At 51.6% G+C, this 17573-nt stretch overlaps 3 protein-coding genes across 6 annotated transcripts in view; all 3 read left to right on the plus strand.

Moving 5' to 3' along the window:
- Positions 1-9886, plus strand: part of dmtn (dematin actin binding protein) — a 90336-nt gene extending 80450 nt beyond the window's left edge. The window contains exon 18 of the mRNA XM_078565679.1: positions 8378-9886. Coding sequence (XP_078421805.1) covers positions 8378-8491 — 114 coding nt within the window. The 3' untranslated portion in view covers positions 8492-9886. The remainder of the gene's footprint in view (positions 1-8377) is intronic.
- Positions 1-17573, plus strand: part of ikbkb (inhibitor of nuclear factor kappa B kinase subunit beta) — a 505718-nt gene that overhangs the window by 143464 nt on the left and 344681 nt on the right. The gene's annotated exons all lie outside the window — the stretch shown is intronic.
- The window catches only part of LOC144694917 (actin filament-associated protein 1-like), a 204609-nt gene continuing 197884 nt past the window's right edge, over positions 10849-17573 (plus strand). For 2 of the 4 annotated variants that reach the window (XM_078565680.1, XM_078565683.1), the window contains exon 1: positions 10849-16723. In XM_078565680.1, coding sequence (XP_078421806.1) covers positions 16708-16723 — 16 coding nt within the window. In that variant the 5' untranslated portion in view covers positions 10849-16707. The remainder of the gene's footprint in view (positions 16724-17573) is intronic. The other 2 variants (XM_078565681.1, XM_078565682.1) reach the window with 2 other exon arrangements.

Consider the following 17573-nt stretch of genomic DNA (forward strand, 5'->3'; position numbering starts at 1 on the left):
TGATTCAGGGAGGGGGTAATTCAGGGAGGGGAGTGATTCAGGGAGGGGGTGATTCAGGGAACGGGCTGATTCAGGGAGGGGGTTGATTCAGGGAGGGGTTGGATTCAGGGAGGAGGATGATTCAGGGAGGGGGTAATTCAGGGAGGGGGTTGATTCAGGGAGCAGTGTTGATTCAGGGAGGGGGGGGATTCAAGGAGGGAATGAATCAGGAAGGGGGGGTGATACGGGGAGGGGTGAATCAGGGAGGGGGGTGATTCAGGGAAGGGGGCAATTCAGAGGGGAGGGGTGATACAGGGAGGGGGTGATTCAGGGAGCGCTTTGATTCAGGGATGGAGTTATTCAGGAAGGAAGTGATTCAGGGAGTGGGTGATACGCGGGGGGGAGGTGAATCAGGGAGGGGGTGATTCAGGTAGAGGGTTGATTCAGGGAGGGGGGTGATTCAGGGAGGGTGGTGATTCAGGGAGGGGGGTGATTCAGGGAGGGGGGTGATTCAGGGAGGGGGTGATTCAGGGAGGGGGGTGATTCAGGGAGGGGGGTGATTCAGGGAGGGGGGTGATTCAGGGAGGGGGGTGATTCAGGGAGGGGGGTGATTCAGGGAGGGGGGTGATTCAGGGAGAGGGGTGATTCAGGGGGGAGGTGATTCAGGGAGGGAGTGATTCAGGGAGGAGGGTGATTCAGAGAGGGGGTAATTCATGGAGGAGGGTGATTCAAGGAGGGTGGTGGTTCAGGGAAGGGGGTGATTCAGGGAGGGGGTTGATTTAGGGAGGGGGTGATTCAGGGAGGGAATGAATCAGGGAGGAGGGTGATTCAGAGAGGGGGTTGATTTAGGGAGGGGGTTGATTCAGGGAGGGAATCAGTCAGGGTGGGGTGGTGATATTGGGAGGGGTGAAGCAGGGAGGGGGTGATTCAGGGAAGGGGTGAATCAGGCAGCGGGGGTAATTTTGGCATGGGGTGGTTCTGGGAGGGGGTAATTCAGGGTGGGGGTGATTCAGAGAGGGGGTGAATTCAGGGAGGAGGTGATACAGGGAGGGGATAGATTCAGGGAGAGGGTTGATTCAGGGAGGAGGGGTGATATAGGAAGAAGGTGAATTAGGCAGGGGGGTGATTCAGAGAGGGGGTGATTGAGGGAGGGAATGAATCAGGGAGGCGGTGATTCAGGGAGGGGTGAATTAGGGAGGGGGGGTGATTCAGGGAGGGGGTGAATCAGGGAGGGGGGTGATGCACTTAGGGCGGGTGACACAGAGAGGGGGTGATTCAGGGAGGGGGTGAAACAGGGAGCGGGTCTGATTTTGGGAGGGTGTTGATTCAGGGAGGTGCGTGTATCAGGAAGGAAGTGATTTAGGGAGGGGATGGATTCAGGGAGGGGGTGATTCAGGGAGGGGTTGATTTATGGAGGGGGTGGATCGGGGAGGGGAGTGATTCAGGAAGGGGGTGATTCAGGAAGTGGGTGATTCAGGAAGTGGGGGTGATTCAGGAACAGGTGCAATCACGGAGTGAGGGTGATACAGGGAGCGAATGAATCAGCGATTGGGGTGGTTCAGGGAGGGAATGAATCTGGGAGGGGTGATTCAGGGAGGGAATGAATCAGGGAGGTGGTTGATTCAGGGAGGGAATGATTCTGGGAGGGGTGATTCAGGGAGGGGGGTGATTCAGGGAGGGGGGTGATTCAGGGAGGGGGGTGATTCAGGGAGGGGGGTGATTCAGGGAGGGGGGTGATTCAGGGATGGGGTGATTCAGGGAAGGGGGCGATTCAGGGAAGGGGGCGAATCAGAGGGGAGGGGTTATACAGCGAGGGGGTGATTCAGGGAACGGGCTGATTCAGGGAGGGGGGTTATTCAGGGAGGGAGTTGATTCAGGGAGGGTTTGATTCAGGGAGGGAGTGATTAAGGGAGGGGTTGGATTCAGGGAGGGGTTGGATTCAGGGGGGAGGTGATTCAGGGAGGGAGTGATTCAGGGAGGAGGATGATTCAGAGAGGGGGTAATTCAGGGAGGGGAGTGATTCAGGGAGGGGAGTGATTCAGGGAGGGGGTGATTCAGGGAGGGGGTTGATTCAGGGAGGGGGTTGATTCAGGGAGGGGTTGGATTCAGGGAGGGAGTAATTCAGGGAGGGGGGTTATTCAGGGAGTGGGGTGATTCAGGGAGGGGGTTAATCAGGGAGGGGGGGTGATTCAGGGAGGGGTGAATCAGGGAGGGAGTTGATTCAGGGATGGGGTTGATTCAGGGAGGGGGTTGATTCAGGGAGGGGGTTGATTCAGGGAGGGGGTTGATTCAGGGAGGGGTTGGATTCAGGGAGGAGGATGATTCAGGGAGGGGGTGATTCAGGGAGGGGGTGATTCAGGGAGGGGGTGATTCAGGGAGGGGGGTGATTCAGGGAGGGGGGTGATTCAGGGAGGGGGGTGATTCAGGGAGGGGGGTGATTCAGGGAGGGGGGTGATTCAAGGAGGGGGGTGATTCAGGGAGGGAATGAATCAGGGTGGTGTGGTGATATAGGGAGGCGTGAATCAGGGAGGGGTGGATGATTCAGGGACGGGGTGAATCAGGGAGCGGGGGTGATTTTGGGATGGGGTGGTTCTGGGAGGGGGTGAATCAGGGAGGAGGTGATTCTGGGAATGGTGAATTAGGGAGGGTAATTCAGGGAGGGAGTGATTCAGAGAGGGGGTGAATCATGGAGGGGGTGATACAGGGAGGGAATGAATCAGGGAGGGGTGAATTGGAGAGGGGTGGGTGATTCAGGAAGAGGGTGAATCGTGGAGGGAGCGGGTGATACAGGGAGGGGGGTGATTCAGGGAGGGGGTGAATCAGGGAGTGGGGGTGTGCACTGAGGGCGGGTGATACAGGGAGGGGGTGATTCAGGGAGGGGGTGAAACAGGGAGCGGGGCTGATTTTGGGATGGTGTTGATTCAGGGAGGTGCGTGTATCAGGGAGGAAGTGATTCAGGGAGGGGATGGATTCAGGGAGGGGGTGATTCAGGAACATGATGTATCATGGAGGTGGTTCAGGGAGGGAATGAATCAGGGAGGGGGGTTGAATCAGGGAGGGAATGATTCTGGGAGGGGTGATTCAGGGAGGGGTTTGATTCAGGGAGGGAATGAATCAGGGAGGCGGTTGATTCAGGGAGGGAATGATTCTGGGAGGGGTGTTTCAGGGAGGGGTTTGATTCAGGGAGGGAATGAATCAGGGAGGAGTGTTGATTCAGGGAGGGGGGTGATTCATGGAGGGGGGTGATTCAGGGAGGGGGCTGATTCAGGGAGGGGGCTGATTCAGGGAGGGGGCTGATTCAGGGAGGGGGCTGATTCAGGGAGGGGGCTGATTCAGGGAGGGGGCTGATTCAGGGAGGGGGGCTGATTCAGGGAGGGGGCTGATTCAGGGAGGGGGCTGATTCAGGGAGGGCTGAATCAGGGCGGAGTGGTCATACAGGGAGGGGGTTATTTAGGAGGGCGCGATTCAGAGAAGGGGGGAATCTGGGAGGGGATGGATTCAGGGAGAGAGTTCATTCAGGGAGGGTTGATTCAGGGAGGACGGGTGATACAGGGACGGAGTGATTCAGGGAGGGGTTGATTCAGGGAGGGGTTGATTCAGGGAGGGGTTGATTCAGGGAGGGAGTGAATCAGGGAGGGGGTGAATCAGGGAGGGGGTGAATCAGGGAGGGGGTGAATAAGGGAGGGGGTGAATCAGGGAGGGGGTGAATCAGGGAGGGGGTGATTCAGGGAGGGGGTGATTCAGGGAGGGGGGTGATTCAGGGAGGGGGGTGATTCAGGGAGGGGGGTGATTCAGGGAGGTGGGTGATTCAGGGAGGGGGTGATTCAGGGAGTGGGGTGATTCAGGGAGGGGGTGATTCAGGGAAGGGGGCGATTCAGAGGGGAGGGGTGATTCAGGGAGGGGGTTGATTCAGGGAGGGGGTGATTCAGGGAGGGAGTGATTCAGGGAGAGAGTGGATTCAGGGAGGGGGGTAATTCAGGGAGGGGGGTAATTCAGGGAGGGGGGTAATTCAGGGAGGGGGTTGATTCAGGGTGGGGGTTGATTCAGGGTGGGGGTTGATTCAGGGAGGGGGTTGATTCAGGGAGGGGGTTGATTCAGGGAGGGGGTTGATTCAGGGAGGGGGTTGATTCAGGGAGGGGTAAATCAGGGATAGGGGATGATTCAGGGAGGGGGTGGTTCAGGGAAGGGGTAAATCAGGGAGCGGGGGTGATTTTGGGATGGGGTGGTTCTGGGAGGGGGTAATTCAGGGCGGGGGTGAATCGGGGGGGTTGATTCAGGGAAGGGGTGAATCAGGGAGGAGGTGATTCAGGGTATGGTGAATTAGGAAGGGAGGGTAATTCAGGGAGGGAGTGATTCAGAGAGGGGGGTGAATCAGGGAGGGGGTGATACAGGGAGGGGATAGATTCAGGGAGAGGGTTGATTCAGGGAGGTGGGGTGATACAGGAAGATGGTGAATTAGGCAGGGGGGTGATTCAGGGAGGGGGTGATTCAGGGAGGGAATGAATCATGGAGGAAGTGATTCAGGGAGGGGATGGATTCAGGGAGGGGGTGATTCAGGGTGGGTTTGATTCATGAAGGGGGTGAATCGGGGAGGTGAGTGATTCAGGGAGGCGGTGAATCAAGGAGCGGGTGTGATTCAGGAACAGGATGAATCTCGGAGTGAGGGTGATACAGGGAGCGAATGAATCAGTGATTGGGGTGGTTCAGGGAGGGAATGAATCAGGTAGGGGGTTGAATCAGGGAGGGAATGATTCTGGCAGGGGTGATTCAGGGAGGGGTTTGAATCAGGGAGGGAATGAATCAGGGAGGGAATGAATCAGGGAGGGGGTTGATTCAGGGAGGGAATGATTCTGGGAGGGGTGATTCAGGGAGGGGTTTGATTCAGGGAGGGAATGAATCAGGGAGGAGTGTTGACTCAGGGAGCGGGGTGATTCAGGGAGGGGGTGAATCAGGGAGGGGGTGATTCAGGGAGGGGTGAATTGGAGAGGGGTGGGTGATTCAGGGAGGGGGTGAATCGGGGAGGGAGCGGGTGATACAGGGAGGTGCTAATTCAGGGAGGGGTGAATCATGGAGGCGGTGATTCAGGGAGGGGGGTAATTCAGGGAGGGGGTGAATCAGGGAGGGGGCTGATGCACTGAGGGCGGGTGATACAGGGAAGGGGTGATTCATGGAGGGGTTGAACCGGGGAGGGGAGTGATTCAGGGAGGTGGTGATTCAGGCAGGGGGGTTGATTCAGGGAGTGGTGAATTAGGGAAGGGGGAGTGATTCAGGGAGGGGGTTGATTCAGGGAGGGGGGGTAATTCAGGGAGGGGGTGAATCATGGAGGGGGGTGATGCAGGGAGGCCGGGTGATACAGGGAGGAGGTGATTCAGGGAGGGGGGTGAAACAGTGGTCGTGGCTGATTTTGGGAGGGAGTGATTCTGGGTGATACAGGGAGTTGCTAATTCAGGGAGGGGTGAATCACGGAGGGGGTGATTCAGGGAGGGGGGTGATGCAGGGAGGGGGGGTAATTCAGGGAGGGGGTGATTCAGGGAGGGGGGTGATGCAGGGAGGGCGGGTGATACAGGGAGGGGGTGATTCAGGGAGGGGGGTGAAACAGTGGGCGTGGCTGATTTTGGGAGGGGGTGATTCTGGGAGTTGCTAATTCAGGGAGGGGCGAATTAGAGAGGGGGGGTGATTCAGGGAGGGAGTGAATCAGGGAGGAACTGATTCAGGGAGGGGTTTTATTCAGGGACGGGGAGTGATTCAGGGAGGGGGGTGACACATGGAGGATGTGATTCAGGGGTGATTCAGGGAGGGGTGATTCAGGGAGAGAATGAATCAGGGAGGGGGGGTGATTCAGGGAGGGGGTGATTCAGGGAGGGGGTGATTCAGGGAGAGGGTGAATCAGGGAGGGGGGTTGATACAGGGAGGGGGTGAATCAGGGAGGGGGTTGATACAGGGAGGGGTGAATCAGGGAGTGGGGTGATTCAGGGTGGGGGTGATTCAGGGAAGGGGGGTGATATAGGAAGGGGGGTAATACAGGGAGGGGGTGATACATGGAGGGGGTTGATTCAGGAGGGCGCGATTCAGAGAAGGGGGAATCTGGGAGGGGGTGATTCAGTGAGAGGATGGATTCAGGGAGAGAGTTGATTCAGGGACGAGGGGTGATACAGGGAGGGGGTGATTAAGGGAGGGTTGATTCAGGGAGGGAATGAATCAGGGAGGGTGCGTGATAAAGGGATGGGGTGATTCAGGGAGGGGTGAATCGCTGGGTGTTGATTCAGGGAGGGGGTGAGTCAGGGAAGGGTGTGATTCTGGGTTTGGTGAATTAGGAAGGGGGTTTGATTCAGGGAGGGAGTGATTCAGAGAGGGGCGATGATTCAGGGAGGGGGTGATTCAGGGAGGGAATGAATCAGGTAGGGTGTGATTCAGGGAGTGGGGTGATTCGGGGAGGGGTTGAATCAGGGAGGGGGTGATTCAGGGAGGGGTGAATCGGGGGGGTGATTCAGAGAGTGGGGTGAATCAGGGAGGGGGAGATTCTGTGAATGGTGAATTAGGAAGGGTGGGTGAATCAGGGAGGGCATGATTCAGGGAGAAGGTGAATCAGGGAGGGGGTGAATCAGGGAGGGAATGAATCAGGGAGGGGGTGTGATTCAGGGAAGTGGTTGATACAGGGAGGGGGTGATACAGGGAGGGGGGGTGATACAGGGAGGGGGGTGATACAGGGAGGTGGTTGATACAGGGAGGGGGTGATACAGGGAGGGGGTGATACAGGGAGGGGGGGTGATACAGGGTGGCGGTTGATACAGGGAGGGGGTGATACAGGGAGGGGGGGTGATACAGGGAGGCGGTTGATACAGGGAGGCGGTTGATACAGGGAGGCGGTTGATACAGGGAGGCGGTTGATACAGGGAGGGGGTGATTCAGGGAGGTGGTTGATACAGGGAGGGGGTGATACAGGGAGGGGGGGTGATACAGGGAGGGGGGGTGATACAGGGAGGTGGTTGATACAGGGAGGGGGTGATACAGGGAGGGGGTGATACAGGGAGGGGGTGATACAGGGAGGGGGGGGTGATACAGGGTGGCGGTTGATACAGGGAGGGGGTGATACAGGGAGGGGGGGTGATACAGGGAGGCGGTTGATACAGGGAGGCGGTTGATACAGGGAGGCGGTTGATACAGGGAGGCGGTTGATACAGGGAGGCGGTGATACAGGGAGGGGGGTGACTCAGGGAGGATGTGATTCGGGGTGGGGACGGTTCAAGGAGGGGATGATTCAGGGAGGGGATGATTCAGGGAGGGGGTGTGATACAGGGAGGGGGGTGATTCAGGGAGGTGGTGAATCAGGGAGGGGGTGTGATACAGGGAGGGGGGTGTTTCAGGGAGGATGTGATTCGGGGTGGGGACGGTTCAGGGAGGGGATGATTCAGCGAAGGGTTTGATTCGAGGACAGGGGTATTTCAGGGAGTGGGGGTGATTCTGCAGGGGGGTTGATTCTGGGAGTTGGGAAATCAGGAGGGATGATTCAGTGAAATTGGATGGGTGGTTTATTGATAACTCTGCAATAGCTCCAAGTTGCTCAGGAAGTGGGGGAAATGGCTTCGAACTCATGCACTGAGCATCCACTGGGCCGGGACTTGTGGGGGTTTGATTTCTCCTGAGCTGGGGGCTGGGACTGGGGAGGGGGAGTTTGATATCTCCTGAGCTGGGGGCTGGGACTGGGGAGGGGGAGTTTGATATCTCCTGAGCTGGGGGCTGGGACTGGGGAGGGGGAGTTTGATTTCTCCTGAGCTGGGCCGGGACTGGGGAGGGGGAGTTTGATATCTCCCGAGCTGGGCTGGGACTGGGGAGGGGGAGTTTGATATCTCCCGAGCTGGGCTGGGACTGGGGAGGGGGAGTTTGATATCTCCTGAGCTGGGCTGGGAATGGGGAGGGGGAGTTTGATATCCCCTGAGCTGGGCTGGGAATGGGGAGGGGGAGTTTGATATCTCCTGAGCTGGGCTGGGAATGGGGAGGGGGAGTTTGATATCTCCTGAGCTGGGCTGGGAATGGGGAGGGGGAGTTTGATATCCCCTGAGCTGGGCTGGGAATGGGGAGGGGGAGTTTGATATCTCCTGAGCTGGGCTGGGAATGGGGAGGGGGAGTTTGATATCCACTGAGCTGGGCCGGGACTGGGGAGGGGGAGTTTGATATCTCCTGAGCTGGGGGCTGGGACTGGGGAGGGGGGAGTTTGATATCTCCTGAGCTGGGGGCTGGGACTGGGGAGGGGGGAGTTTGATATCTCCTGAGCTGGGGGCTGGGACTGGGGAGGGGGGAGTTTGATATCTCCTGAGCTGGGCCGGGACTGGGGTGGGCTCGATTTCTCCTGAACATTTACCCCGCCACATAATTGAAATATTTCTCTTCCCTCCGACAGAGACATTTGTCCCCTGAGGAATTCCAGGAGGTTTTTGGAATGACAATTAAGGAGTTTGATAAACTGCCCCAGTGGAGGAGGAGTGAATTAAAGAAGAAAGCTTGCCTCTTTTAAGCTGCAGCAACTTTGTGACAGAGAATCCTTCGAGAGATTGCTCTTCCGTTGACTGACTTGCTCCCTGCTGGATGTTGTTGCTCCTACAATGTATCACTCACTTGACAACTTTAATACTTCTCGTCTCTCTGTTTTTTTTTGCACTTCTATTTTTTTGAGATCTGTCCTTTAAATCCTGGAGTGGGACTCAGGTGACATGGCGATGTTTTGGTTTGGATTGGCTGTCCTGATTGATCCCTCCTAACCACAAGCCAAAAGTGCTACCACTGAACTGCTTCGGCAACCAGAATATGGATAACTCCACATTTGTCCCACCAGTCACTTAAGTCCTGGTCGTGGAGCAGTTTTGGTGCGTGAAACAGCCCTCGACAGAAACATCTTCAACACACCACAGCCGCCACCACAGCCCTCCTGGCGGAACAGGCTCTCGAGGGGCTGAATGGCCGCTTAACCGCGAACCAGTCGGCTGGATTGCATTCGTTCTCCTCAGAGACGCACCCTGCTCAAGTTCTGCATTGTCGACCACAGACCGAGAACAAATCAGTTCTTTTCAATGCCTTTTGCCTTCTTTGTCAAATAACTCAAGAACATGAAACTGGAAACCGGAAATTTTTCGTTTAGATGTTGCCAGATGTGAGGTGGGAAATCCTGGAATTCAGGAGTCCAGGCGCTTTTCAAGTTTCGTGTATCCTGCATCGTCGACAAATCCACTCTCCGCACCCACAGACTAATTCAAAGGACCAAAGAATGTCCAATCTGGATACTGGAGAGGGAGGCATAAATTAACTGAGATGCCAAAAATAATCTATATTTAAAAGAAAATACCTATTTATTCTCACTGCCATGATTCTCATTCCTGGGGAGGATGAGCCGTGGTCAGTTGTTGCTCTCTCTCTGTGACTGGGGGTGCACTAGTTACACCTGTGCTTTCTCTTGCCCTTGGAACCACAGGGACTGCTAAAGTTTGAGAATCTGTCGCTTCGCCCGCCCCCGTAGCTTGTACCTACGACAAGTGAAGCAAGCTCGCCTCCAGCCATTGCCCGTTGAGGTATCATGGTCTGCACTGCTTCTGCTGTTCACATGGTCAATACACAATGTGACACCCGCCCAATTCAATGGACACGGTGCACACCACGTGTACACAGCAGCCTGAATCCTCTCCCAGAACATGCCATGGTTTCCCAGCTTTAGCTCAAGAACAGTAACAAATCCTCAGGGTGATGGTGAATGACTCCCCAAGCTTCTTATCACAAAGTTAGGGCCCATATATTTGCACCTTACAAATTAGGTACAAAGTCCCAAAGCAACAAGCCCCACCCCCTCAAAACTGCCTTGTAATCATCCCCTGAGTATCTGTTATATTTCTTGTGCATAAAATAAATATAGAATCTTTTACATCTTGATTTCTTTCTTAAATAAAATGATTGCCTCCTTGATGGGCGTGAGGATTGTGCAGTCAGGAAGCCTGCAGATGGACAATCAGCACCATAAATTGTAGGTTCTGATAAGTGGGACCATCCTGACCCCCCCATCCCGACATCAGCAAGTCCCAGTTACACAAGGGACTTGGTCCTAGTTTGTGTTATGAGGACGGGGGGGGGGGGTGGGGAGGGTGAGTAGCAGGAGGGCTTTCGTGTGGTGCCAACAGCAACGTTAGCAAAAGACTGTTTCAAAGGGGAAGTGAGATGGGCAACACTGAAGAATAGGCATCAACTTTTTGCTTTACAATGTGTACTGTGAACATGCATCATTTTGGCTTTCATTAATCATGATTTTACTTTGCTTCCGCTCCTGGTAGCTTTGTACAGAGAAACACAACAAAGTACTCTGTAAATGTTGGGTTATAAACCTATTCCACAGCAAGCTGCAACTCACCAGGGCCATCACAAGTTCAACTGGGGCATCAGAAGCTCATCTGGGCCATTAGCAGAGGCTCCTGAAGCGTGGAGTGTGTAGATTAAACTGAAGGCACCTCAAGGGGTTTGTGCAGCTCTGTGTAATGTCTGTTGCACCATGGTCTCAGTACCCACAGGTTGCTGTGTTAATATTGCAAACGTTGGGCAACGTAATTGAATAAACCTGTAACCATGGCCTTCTCAATAGAACTTCTGTCCTTGTTACACATGTGGTATTAATTTATAGAGTGCAGAAACTCTCAAACAGGATTAGCAAGTGTTGGAAATAATCAGTGGGTCAGACTGCATCTAATCAGAGTAAAGCAAAGGTTTGCAGTGGGATTTGATGATAGTTTTCCGGTATAAGTGCCTTCTCTCTCACTTTCTCATTCTTTCTCACTTGCTCTCTCTCTTCCATGCTCTCTCTTTCTCCCTCTCCCTCATTCACTCTCATTTCCCCCCTCCCTCTCTCTCAGTATTCAGCACAGAAGGCTGCCATTCGGCCCATCAACTCCATGCTTGCTCTCTGTGGAGCAATCCAGTCAGTCCCTTTCCCCCTCTCTATCCCTGTATCCCTGTGAGTTTATTTCCCTCAAGTGACCATCCAATTCCCTTTTGAAATCATTCATCGTCTCCGCTTCCCCCACCCTCGTGGGCAGCGAGTTCCAGCTCATTCCCACTCGCTGTGTAAAAAAATTGTTCCTCACACCCACCCTGTATCTCTTACTCTCTCTCTCTCTCTCTCTCAACTGCTGACATCTGCTGTGAGTTTCCAGCACTATGTTTTTATTTTTAGTCTTTTAAAAAATTTGACACAGTTTTGCACATCCCCACTTTTATCATTTATTGCGAGGGGAATTAAATACAAAAGTAGGGAGGTTATGCTTCAGTTGTACAGGGCATTGGTGAGACCATATCCGGATTACTGTGTACAGTACTGGTCTCCTTATTTAAGAAAGGATGGAAGTGGGCTAGAAGCAGTTGAGAATAGGTTGACTAAACTGCTGTCAGGAATGGGCGGGTTGTCTTATGGGGAAAGACTGGAAAGGTTAGGCTTGTATCCACTGGAGTTAAGAAGAGTAAGATGTGACTTGATCGTAACCTTTAAGATCTTGAGGGGTCTTGACAGGGTGGATGTGGAGAGGATGTATCCTCTTGTGGGAGAATCTAGAACTAGGGGTCATGGTTTAAAAATAAGGGGTCGCCCATTTAAGACAGAGATTAGGAGTAATTTTTTCCTCTCAGAGGGTTGAGTGCCTTTGGAACTCTCTTCCTCAAAAGGCAGTGGAAGTAGGGTTTTTGAGTATTTTTAAGGGAGAGCCGGATAGATTCTTGATCAAGAAGAACAAGGGGATGAAAGGTTATCGGGGATAGGCGGGAGGTTACAATCAGATCAGCCACGATCTTAGTGAATGGCGGAGCAGGTTTGAAGGGCCGAATGGCCTCCTCCTGCTCCTAGTTTGTGTGTATGCTCAATCACTTCAAACTCTCAAGATCAACCAATTAATAGAATGTGAATTACAGGTGTCGGTGTGAGTGTGGGTGGAATGCCACAGGGTGAGGCGGGGTGGAGGGGGGGCAGTGTTAAGGGGCTCCGGGCGAGAAGGGACAAGTTCAAAGGGCATCAGGCGAGAGGGGTGCAGGGCGGGCAGGAGCAAGGCTAGAGAATGAGAGAAGGGCAGGATTTCAGGGCGAGAAGTTGTGATTACCCCCACTGCCCCAAATGTTTGCTCCAACAGCTATTGTTCTTTCTAAATTTAGCTTTAATTATGTGGGGTCATTTTCACCGTTGTCCCATGTGTTTGGATTATTCCTGGACATAATCATCGGTCACTCTGAGAGATAGGAGAAGGGGGAGGATCTAGTCAGGGCCTTCATGGGCAGGCTGTTCTGTACAAACTGCACGCGGGAGGTGCAGGATACCATGTTCCCTCAATTACAACTTGCATTTATATAGCGCCTTTAAAGTGGTAAAATGTCCAAGGCGCTTCACAGGACTGTCACCAAACAAAATTTGACACTGAACAACATAAGAAAGTACAAAAACCAATAGCCACAATGTTGGTCAAAGTGGTAGGTTTGAAGAGCATCTTAAAAGAGGAGAGAGAGAGAGAGAGACGCAAGCGAGGGTTAGGGAGAGAATTCCCAAGTTTAGGGCCTCGGCAGCTCGGCTGCCAATGGTGGAGCGATTGAAAATCAGGGTTGCTCAAGAGGCCAGAACTGGAGGAGCTCAGGTATCCGAGGAATGTAGAGCTGGAGGAGGTTACTGTGTTAGGAAAGGGGTGAGGCCCCTCAGACGAAGCAAGGGACTGAAAACAGGGATGAGAATTTAAAAATTGTGGCATGGTGGACCAAGAGCTATTGTAGGTCAGTGAGCATGAGGGGGAGGTGAGGGGTGGTTTATTTTTGTGACAACCAGACTGACCTTGATAATCTATCAGCCTTGAAGAGTAACTTGATGTGTTTCACAGTGTGATTCAGAGCTGCAGCACACCTAAAATTGATGAACCCACAATTCTCAATTCTGAGAGTCAATTAATGTTTACTTTGAGACTCGTCAGGTGATCAGATTACAGTCTTTAACATGGCAGAGTCTACTTTAAGGCTTTCTTTGAACTCTTTAATTTCCACTTTATTGACTTTAGTGCTTCAACCTCTTAACAAGTATTTATTAAATGAAGCCTGCAGATGATTGGATTTCACATGAAGGAGTAATTATTGTTTTCTGCTACTTCAAAGTAAGCATTTAAAAGCTGCATTTGCTCTTTGTCTCTCACCCCACAATGTGAAACATTGGTAATCATGCAGGGGGCTGCTTCACTCACAAGACTTTCAAATGCCAATCATTGACTTAACAGTCGGGAGACCTGCAAAGCAAAGCGAGCAGCCTCAATATACGATGCTTTGTGGTGTGAGGACAGAGCTTTCAGGGAAAAGTGGGCTGTTGGATCAGTTTGGAATTGGTACAGGGCTATCAGGAATGAGCTGCACAGTGGGATTCATTTGGGATAGGTACTGAGGTGTGGAGAGAGTGAGGCAGCGCGATGAGTTTAGGATTGATTCAGAGCTCAAGGGAGAGTGAGGTAGGGGCATCAGTTTGGGATATATACAGAGCTATGGGGAGATAGTGGGTGGTGGGATTAGTTTGCAATTGGTACAAGGCTATGGGGAGAGAGTGGGACATTGGGATGAGGTTGAGATTGATACAGGTCTATAGGGAGACAGATGGGGATTAGTCTGGGATTGATATAAGGCAATGGGGACTGTGGAATGAGTTTGGGATTGTTACAGAGCTAAAGGGAAAGTGGGGCAGAGGGATGAGTTTGGGATTGATAGAGCTATGGGGAGAGAGTGGACAGTGGGATTAGTTTAGGATTGAGACAAGGCTATGGGGAGAGAGTGGGCAGTGGGATTAGTTTAGGATTGAGACAAGGCTATGGGGAGAGAGTGGGCAGTGGGATTAGTTTGGGATTGATAGAGCTATGGGGATAAAGTGGGCAGTGGGATTAGTTTAGGATTGAGAAAATACTATGGGGAGAGAGTGGTCAGTGGGATTAATCTGGGATTGATACAAGGCAATGGGTACAGGGTGGGACAGTGAGATGAGTTTGGGATTGTTACAGAGCTAAAGGGAGAGTGGGGCAGGGGGATGAGTTTGGGATTGATACAGAGCTATGGGGAGAGAGTGGGTGGTGGGATTAGTCTGGAATTGGTACAAGGCAATGGGGAGAGAGTAGGGCATTGGGATGAGATTGTGATTGATAGAGAACCAAGGGGAGTGTGGGGCAGAGGGATCAGTTTGGGATTGATACAGAGCCATGCAGAGAGAGTGGGATTAGTTTAGGATTGATACAACGCTCTGGGGAGGGAGTGGGCAGTGGGATTAGTTTGAGATGGACTGAATTGCCTCCTGTGTTGTGGTTTTGTTTACAACACTGTGCTGTATAAATCACAGTCTGATGAAGAATATTGTGTTTTGAAACCATTAGAGGAAGAGAGAGGAATTGCACTTTGCTGAAAACAACCTTGGGTGAGCAGAAAAATATATATTTCCCATTAAGGTCAGTGATCATTTGCAATGCAGCAGTAAAAGACAACCTTTCAGGAATCTTAATGGGAGTGAAGCGATGATGGAGATAGGACACATCTTTGACTTGAAATTTATCCAGATTGCTCTTTTGATTTAGGCTGGAGTCAAATCCAATTTGAGAACCAGTTTGGAAGCTGATGAAGAAACTGCTCTGAAGAATAATGAAGATTGTTTTTTTTGGCAGTTCCCCCAAGGAGATACAGCATTTAAAGGGGTAGGCGGCTGTGAGATATTCTGCTGGGATTAAACTTGTGTGAACAATCAGTGTCCACTGACCAGGCACATTGGGGGAATCAGCAAATCTGCTCTACCCTGCTCAAAATGAATGGAGGACCAATAGCTAGACCATAGTCCTCATTTCAGCCAATTACAATTGTACCATGGGCCCATTAACTGTTTGTTCCTTCCCCTGCTTCATTTCATCAAATAGTTCTCTACAGTTCTACTTCCACATCGCACATCATTTCCGGGTTGACAGGTTAGGTACGGGTGCGCTGGTCACTGGGGTATAACTGGAAATGCTGCAGGTATCCCGGTGTCCATGGGGAGGCAGTGAGTGCAGGCAGTTAGCTGAACCCAGTCACTCACTACAATCAGCTGCACTGTGAAGTCCTCTCTGGTTGAGCTCAGTCTCACCATCTCGGGTCACACGTGAAGCATGGCTAATGGACAAAGTCCTGCTGAATAATAACGCTTGCGGGATTGTAGGTGGAGGCAGCGTCTTTTGGGGAAGAGGGAAGTTCTCTGGGGGCTAGATTGGGACTGTGCAGAGAATGATGTGTCCAAACACACCCTGTAACTGTATTGCTAGACTGACTATTCACCAGTCAACCATTTGGAAAGTTAAGGGATGACCTGACTGATTTGTTTAAAATAACGAAGTGGTTCCAAAGGGTAGATAATGAGAAGCTATTTCCCCTGGTTGGAGAGTCTAGAATGAGGGGGCAGAATCTTAAAATTAGAGCTAGGCTTTTATTTGTCACACAAAGTCCAGTGGAAATCTGGAACACCCTCCTCCAAAATGCTGCTGGTCGCTGGAGGTCAATTTGAAAATTTCCACACTGAGATTGATAGATATCTGTTTGGCAAGGGTGTGAAGTGTTAGGGAACCAATGTGGTAGAGCTAAGGCACAGATCACCCTTGATCTAGCTGAAGAGCCGAGCAGGTTGTTCTTGTTTTGTGTTTCTTCCATCCATTGCTCATGAGATGGATTGATCAGTGCACTTGGTTTTCTGAAGGACCATTGGTTTCCCAGGCTCTGTGAGTGACCTGGCAGGTATATGTGCCAGTACTCATCTCCCTGTCCTGTCCCGCTATCCACATGTGCTGTGCAAGGATGGAACAAGATCTTCACGTGCCCAGAAGGTGACGCATGCACACTAGCTGCAAATGCAGGAAGGGGGGACGGGCAGGAATTCTGTTTTCACCAAGCAACCAGACACTTCGCAAACTGACACTCCCAGAATTAGCACCCCCTGAGTTTGTGCAGTCGCAGCTCAATTCATTACATGTGTAGCATCTGAAAGTGTGAGAATAGAAGGCCTCTCTGTTTCTGGGCAGGTGCTGGCCTTCCTGGGTCAGTCCTGACACTGTTTGCTGATTCCCAATCACACACATGTCACATAGGATCACACTTGTCTGCTGTGGCTTCTCACTGCCCCCTGAATTTTCAATGTATTTTGTAAAGGCTCATCTTGCTGGATTAAACACTGTATGAAATCACATCTGCTGTTTGTTTGGAAAACTGAGTCCTTTCTTGCTTATCATTCAAAATATTTGCTGCGATTTACAGTGCTTGTGATCATAAGACCATCCTGTTTATATGATGGGACTGAGGAAAAGGAAGCAAGAGAAACAGACCTCAGCTGAGAACGAGTCTCCAGTGATATGTGGAAAGATCTCCACAAGGTGGAGGCTACTGGCTGCTGTCAGCTATCTGCCCCTTCACAGAACAATCCCACACCCAACACCCCTCCCCAACCCCAAGAACACCCGTCTGTCGAAGCCTCACAGGGCAGCAGATGGTGCTGTGCTAGGGAGTTGTGAGGCTGGCTTCCTGTTTAAGAATCAGAGTTGTTGATGTAGTGTCCAGTTTGGGTCGTGCTGAGTACTGTAATAGTTTGCAGACTCTACTCAGCCTGAAGACAAAGAAAAGACCGAGCAGCGAGGAGCAGCAGTAGCTATGGGACGTGCAGAAAGAATCCTCAGGTTTTAGATTCAACCATCCACAATGAACAAGCAAAAAGGTAAAAACTCACGTCTCTGCTGCTGTCTCCTTCTTTTGACTGGCGCAGAATGTTTAAATTTAATTCAGCTAAAGGCAAATGTTGCCAAAACTCTTTTTTTTAAAAAAAAACATTGACTAAACGTCTAGGCTACAGACTGTCTTTACAACATTCACTCCTAACAACCTACAGCAAATCAACACTGTTTTAGAAGCGTGGAAAAATATACAATACTTTGACATTCTAAATGCTATGGGGAATAATATCCTGAGGCTAACAGGGGAATGTTTTGTTGAGAATGTCATTCTCAGACCAGTTCACAGGAAAAATATTATTTTCAGTGAAAAGAAAACGTGGAAGGTAATGCGTGTCTATAGTGTAATGTGTTGAGGGTGTTCAGTATGTTTGTAATGTAAGGTGTTAAGGGTGTCTAGTGTGTTGTAGTATAATGTGTTACAGGGTGTTTTTTTGGATCTATAGTGTACTGTGTTATAAGTGCACAAGAAATAGAAGCAGGAGTAGGCCATGCGACCCGTCGAACCTGCTCTGCCATTCAATAATATGATCTTCTACCTCAACTCCACTTTCCTTGATTCCAAAAACCTATCGACCTCTGCCTTGAATATACTCGATGACTGGGCATCTACAGCTCTCTGGGGTACAGAATTCAAAAGATTCACAAATTTGAGCGATGAAATTTCAGCTCACCTTAGTCCAAAAAAGCTGACCCTTTATCCTGAGACTGTGGTCCCGAGTTCTAGACTCTCCAGCTAGAGGACACAGCCTCTCAACATCTAGCCTGTCAAGCCATCTAAGAATTTTATACTTCTCAATGAGATCACCTCTCATTCTCCTAAACATTGGTGAATGT

Source organism: Cetorhinus maximus, chromosome 20 (assembly GCF_964194155.1).
Source record: "Cetorhinus maximus chromosome 20, sCetMax3.hap1.1, whole genome shotgun sequence".
NCBI classification, from domain to species: Eukaryota; Metazoa; Chordata; class Chondrichthyes; order Lamniformes; family Cetorhinidae; genus Cetorhinus; species Cetorhinus maximus.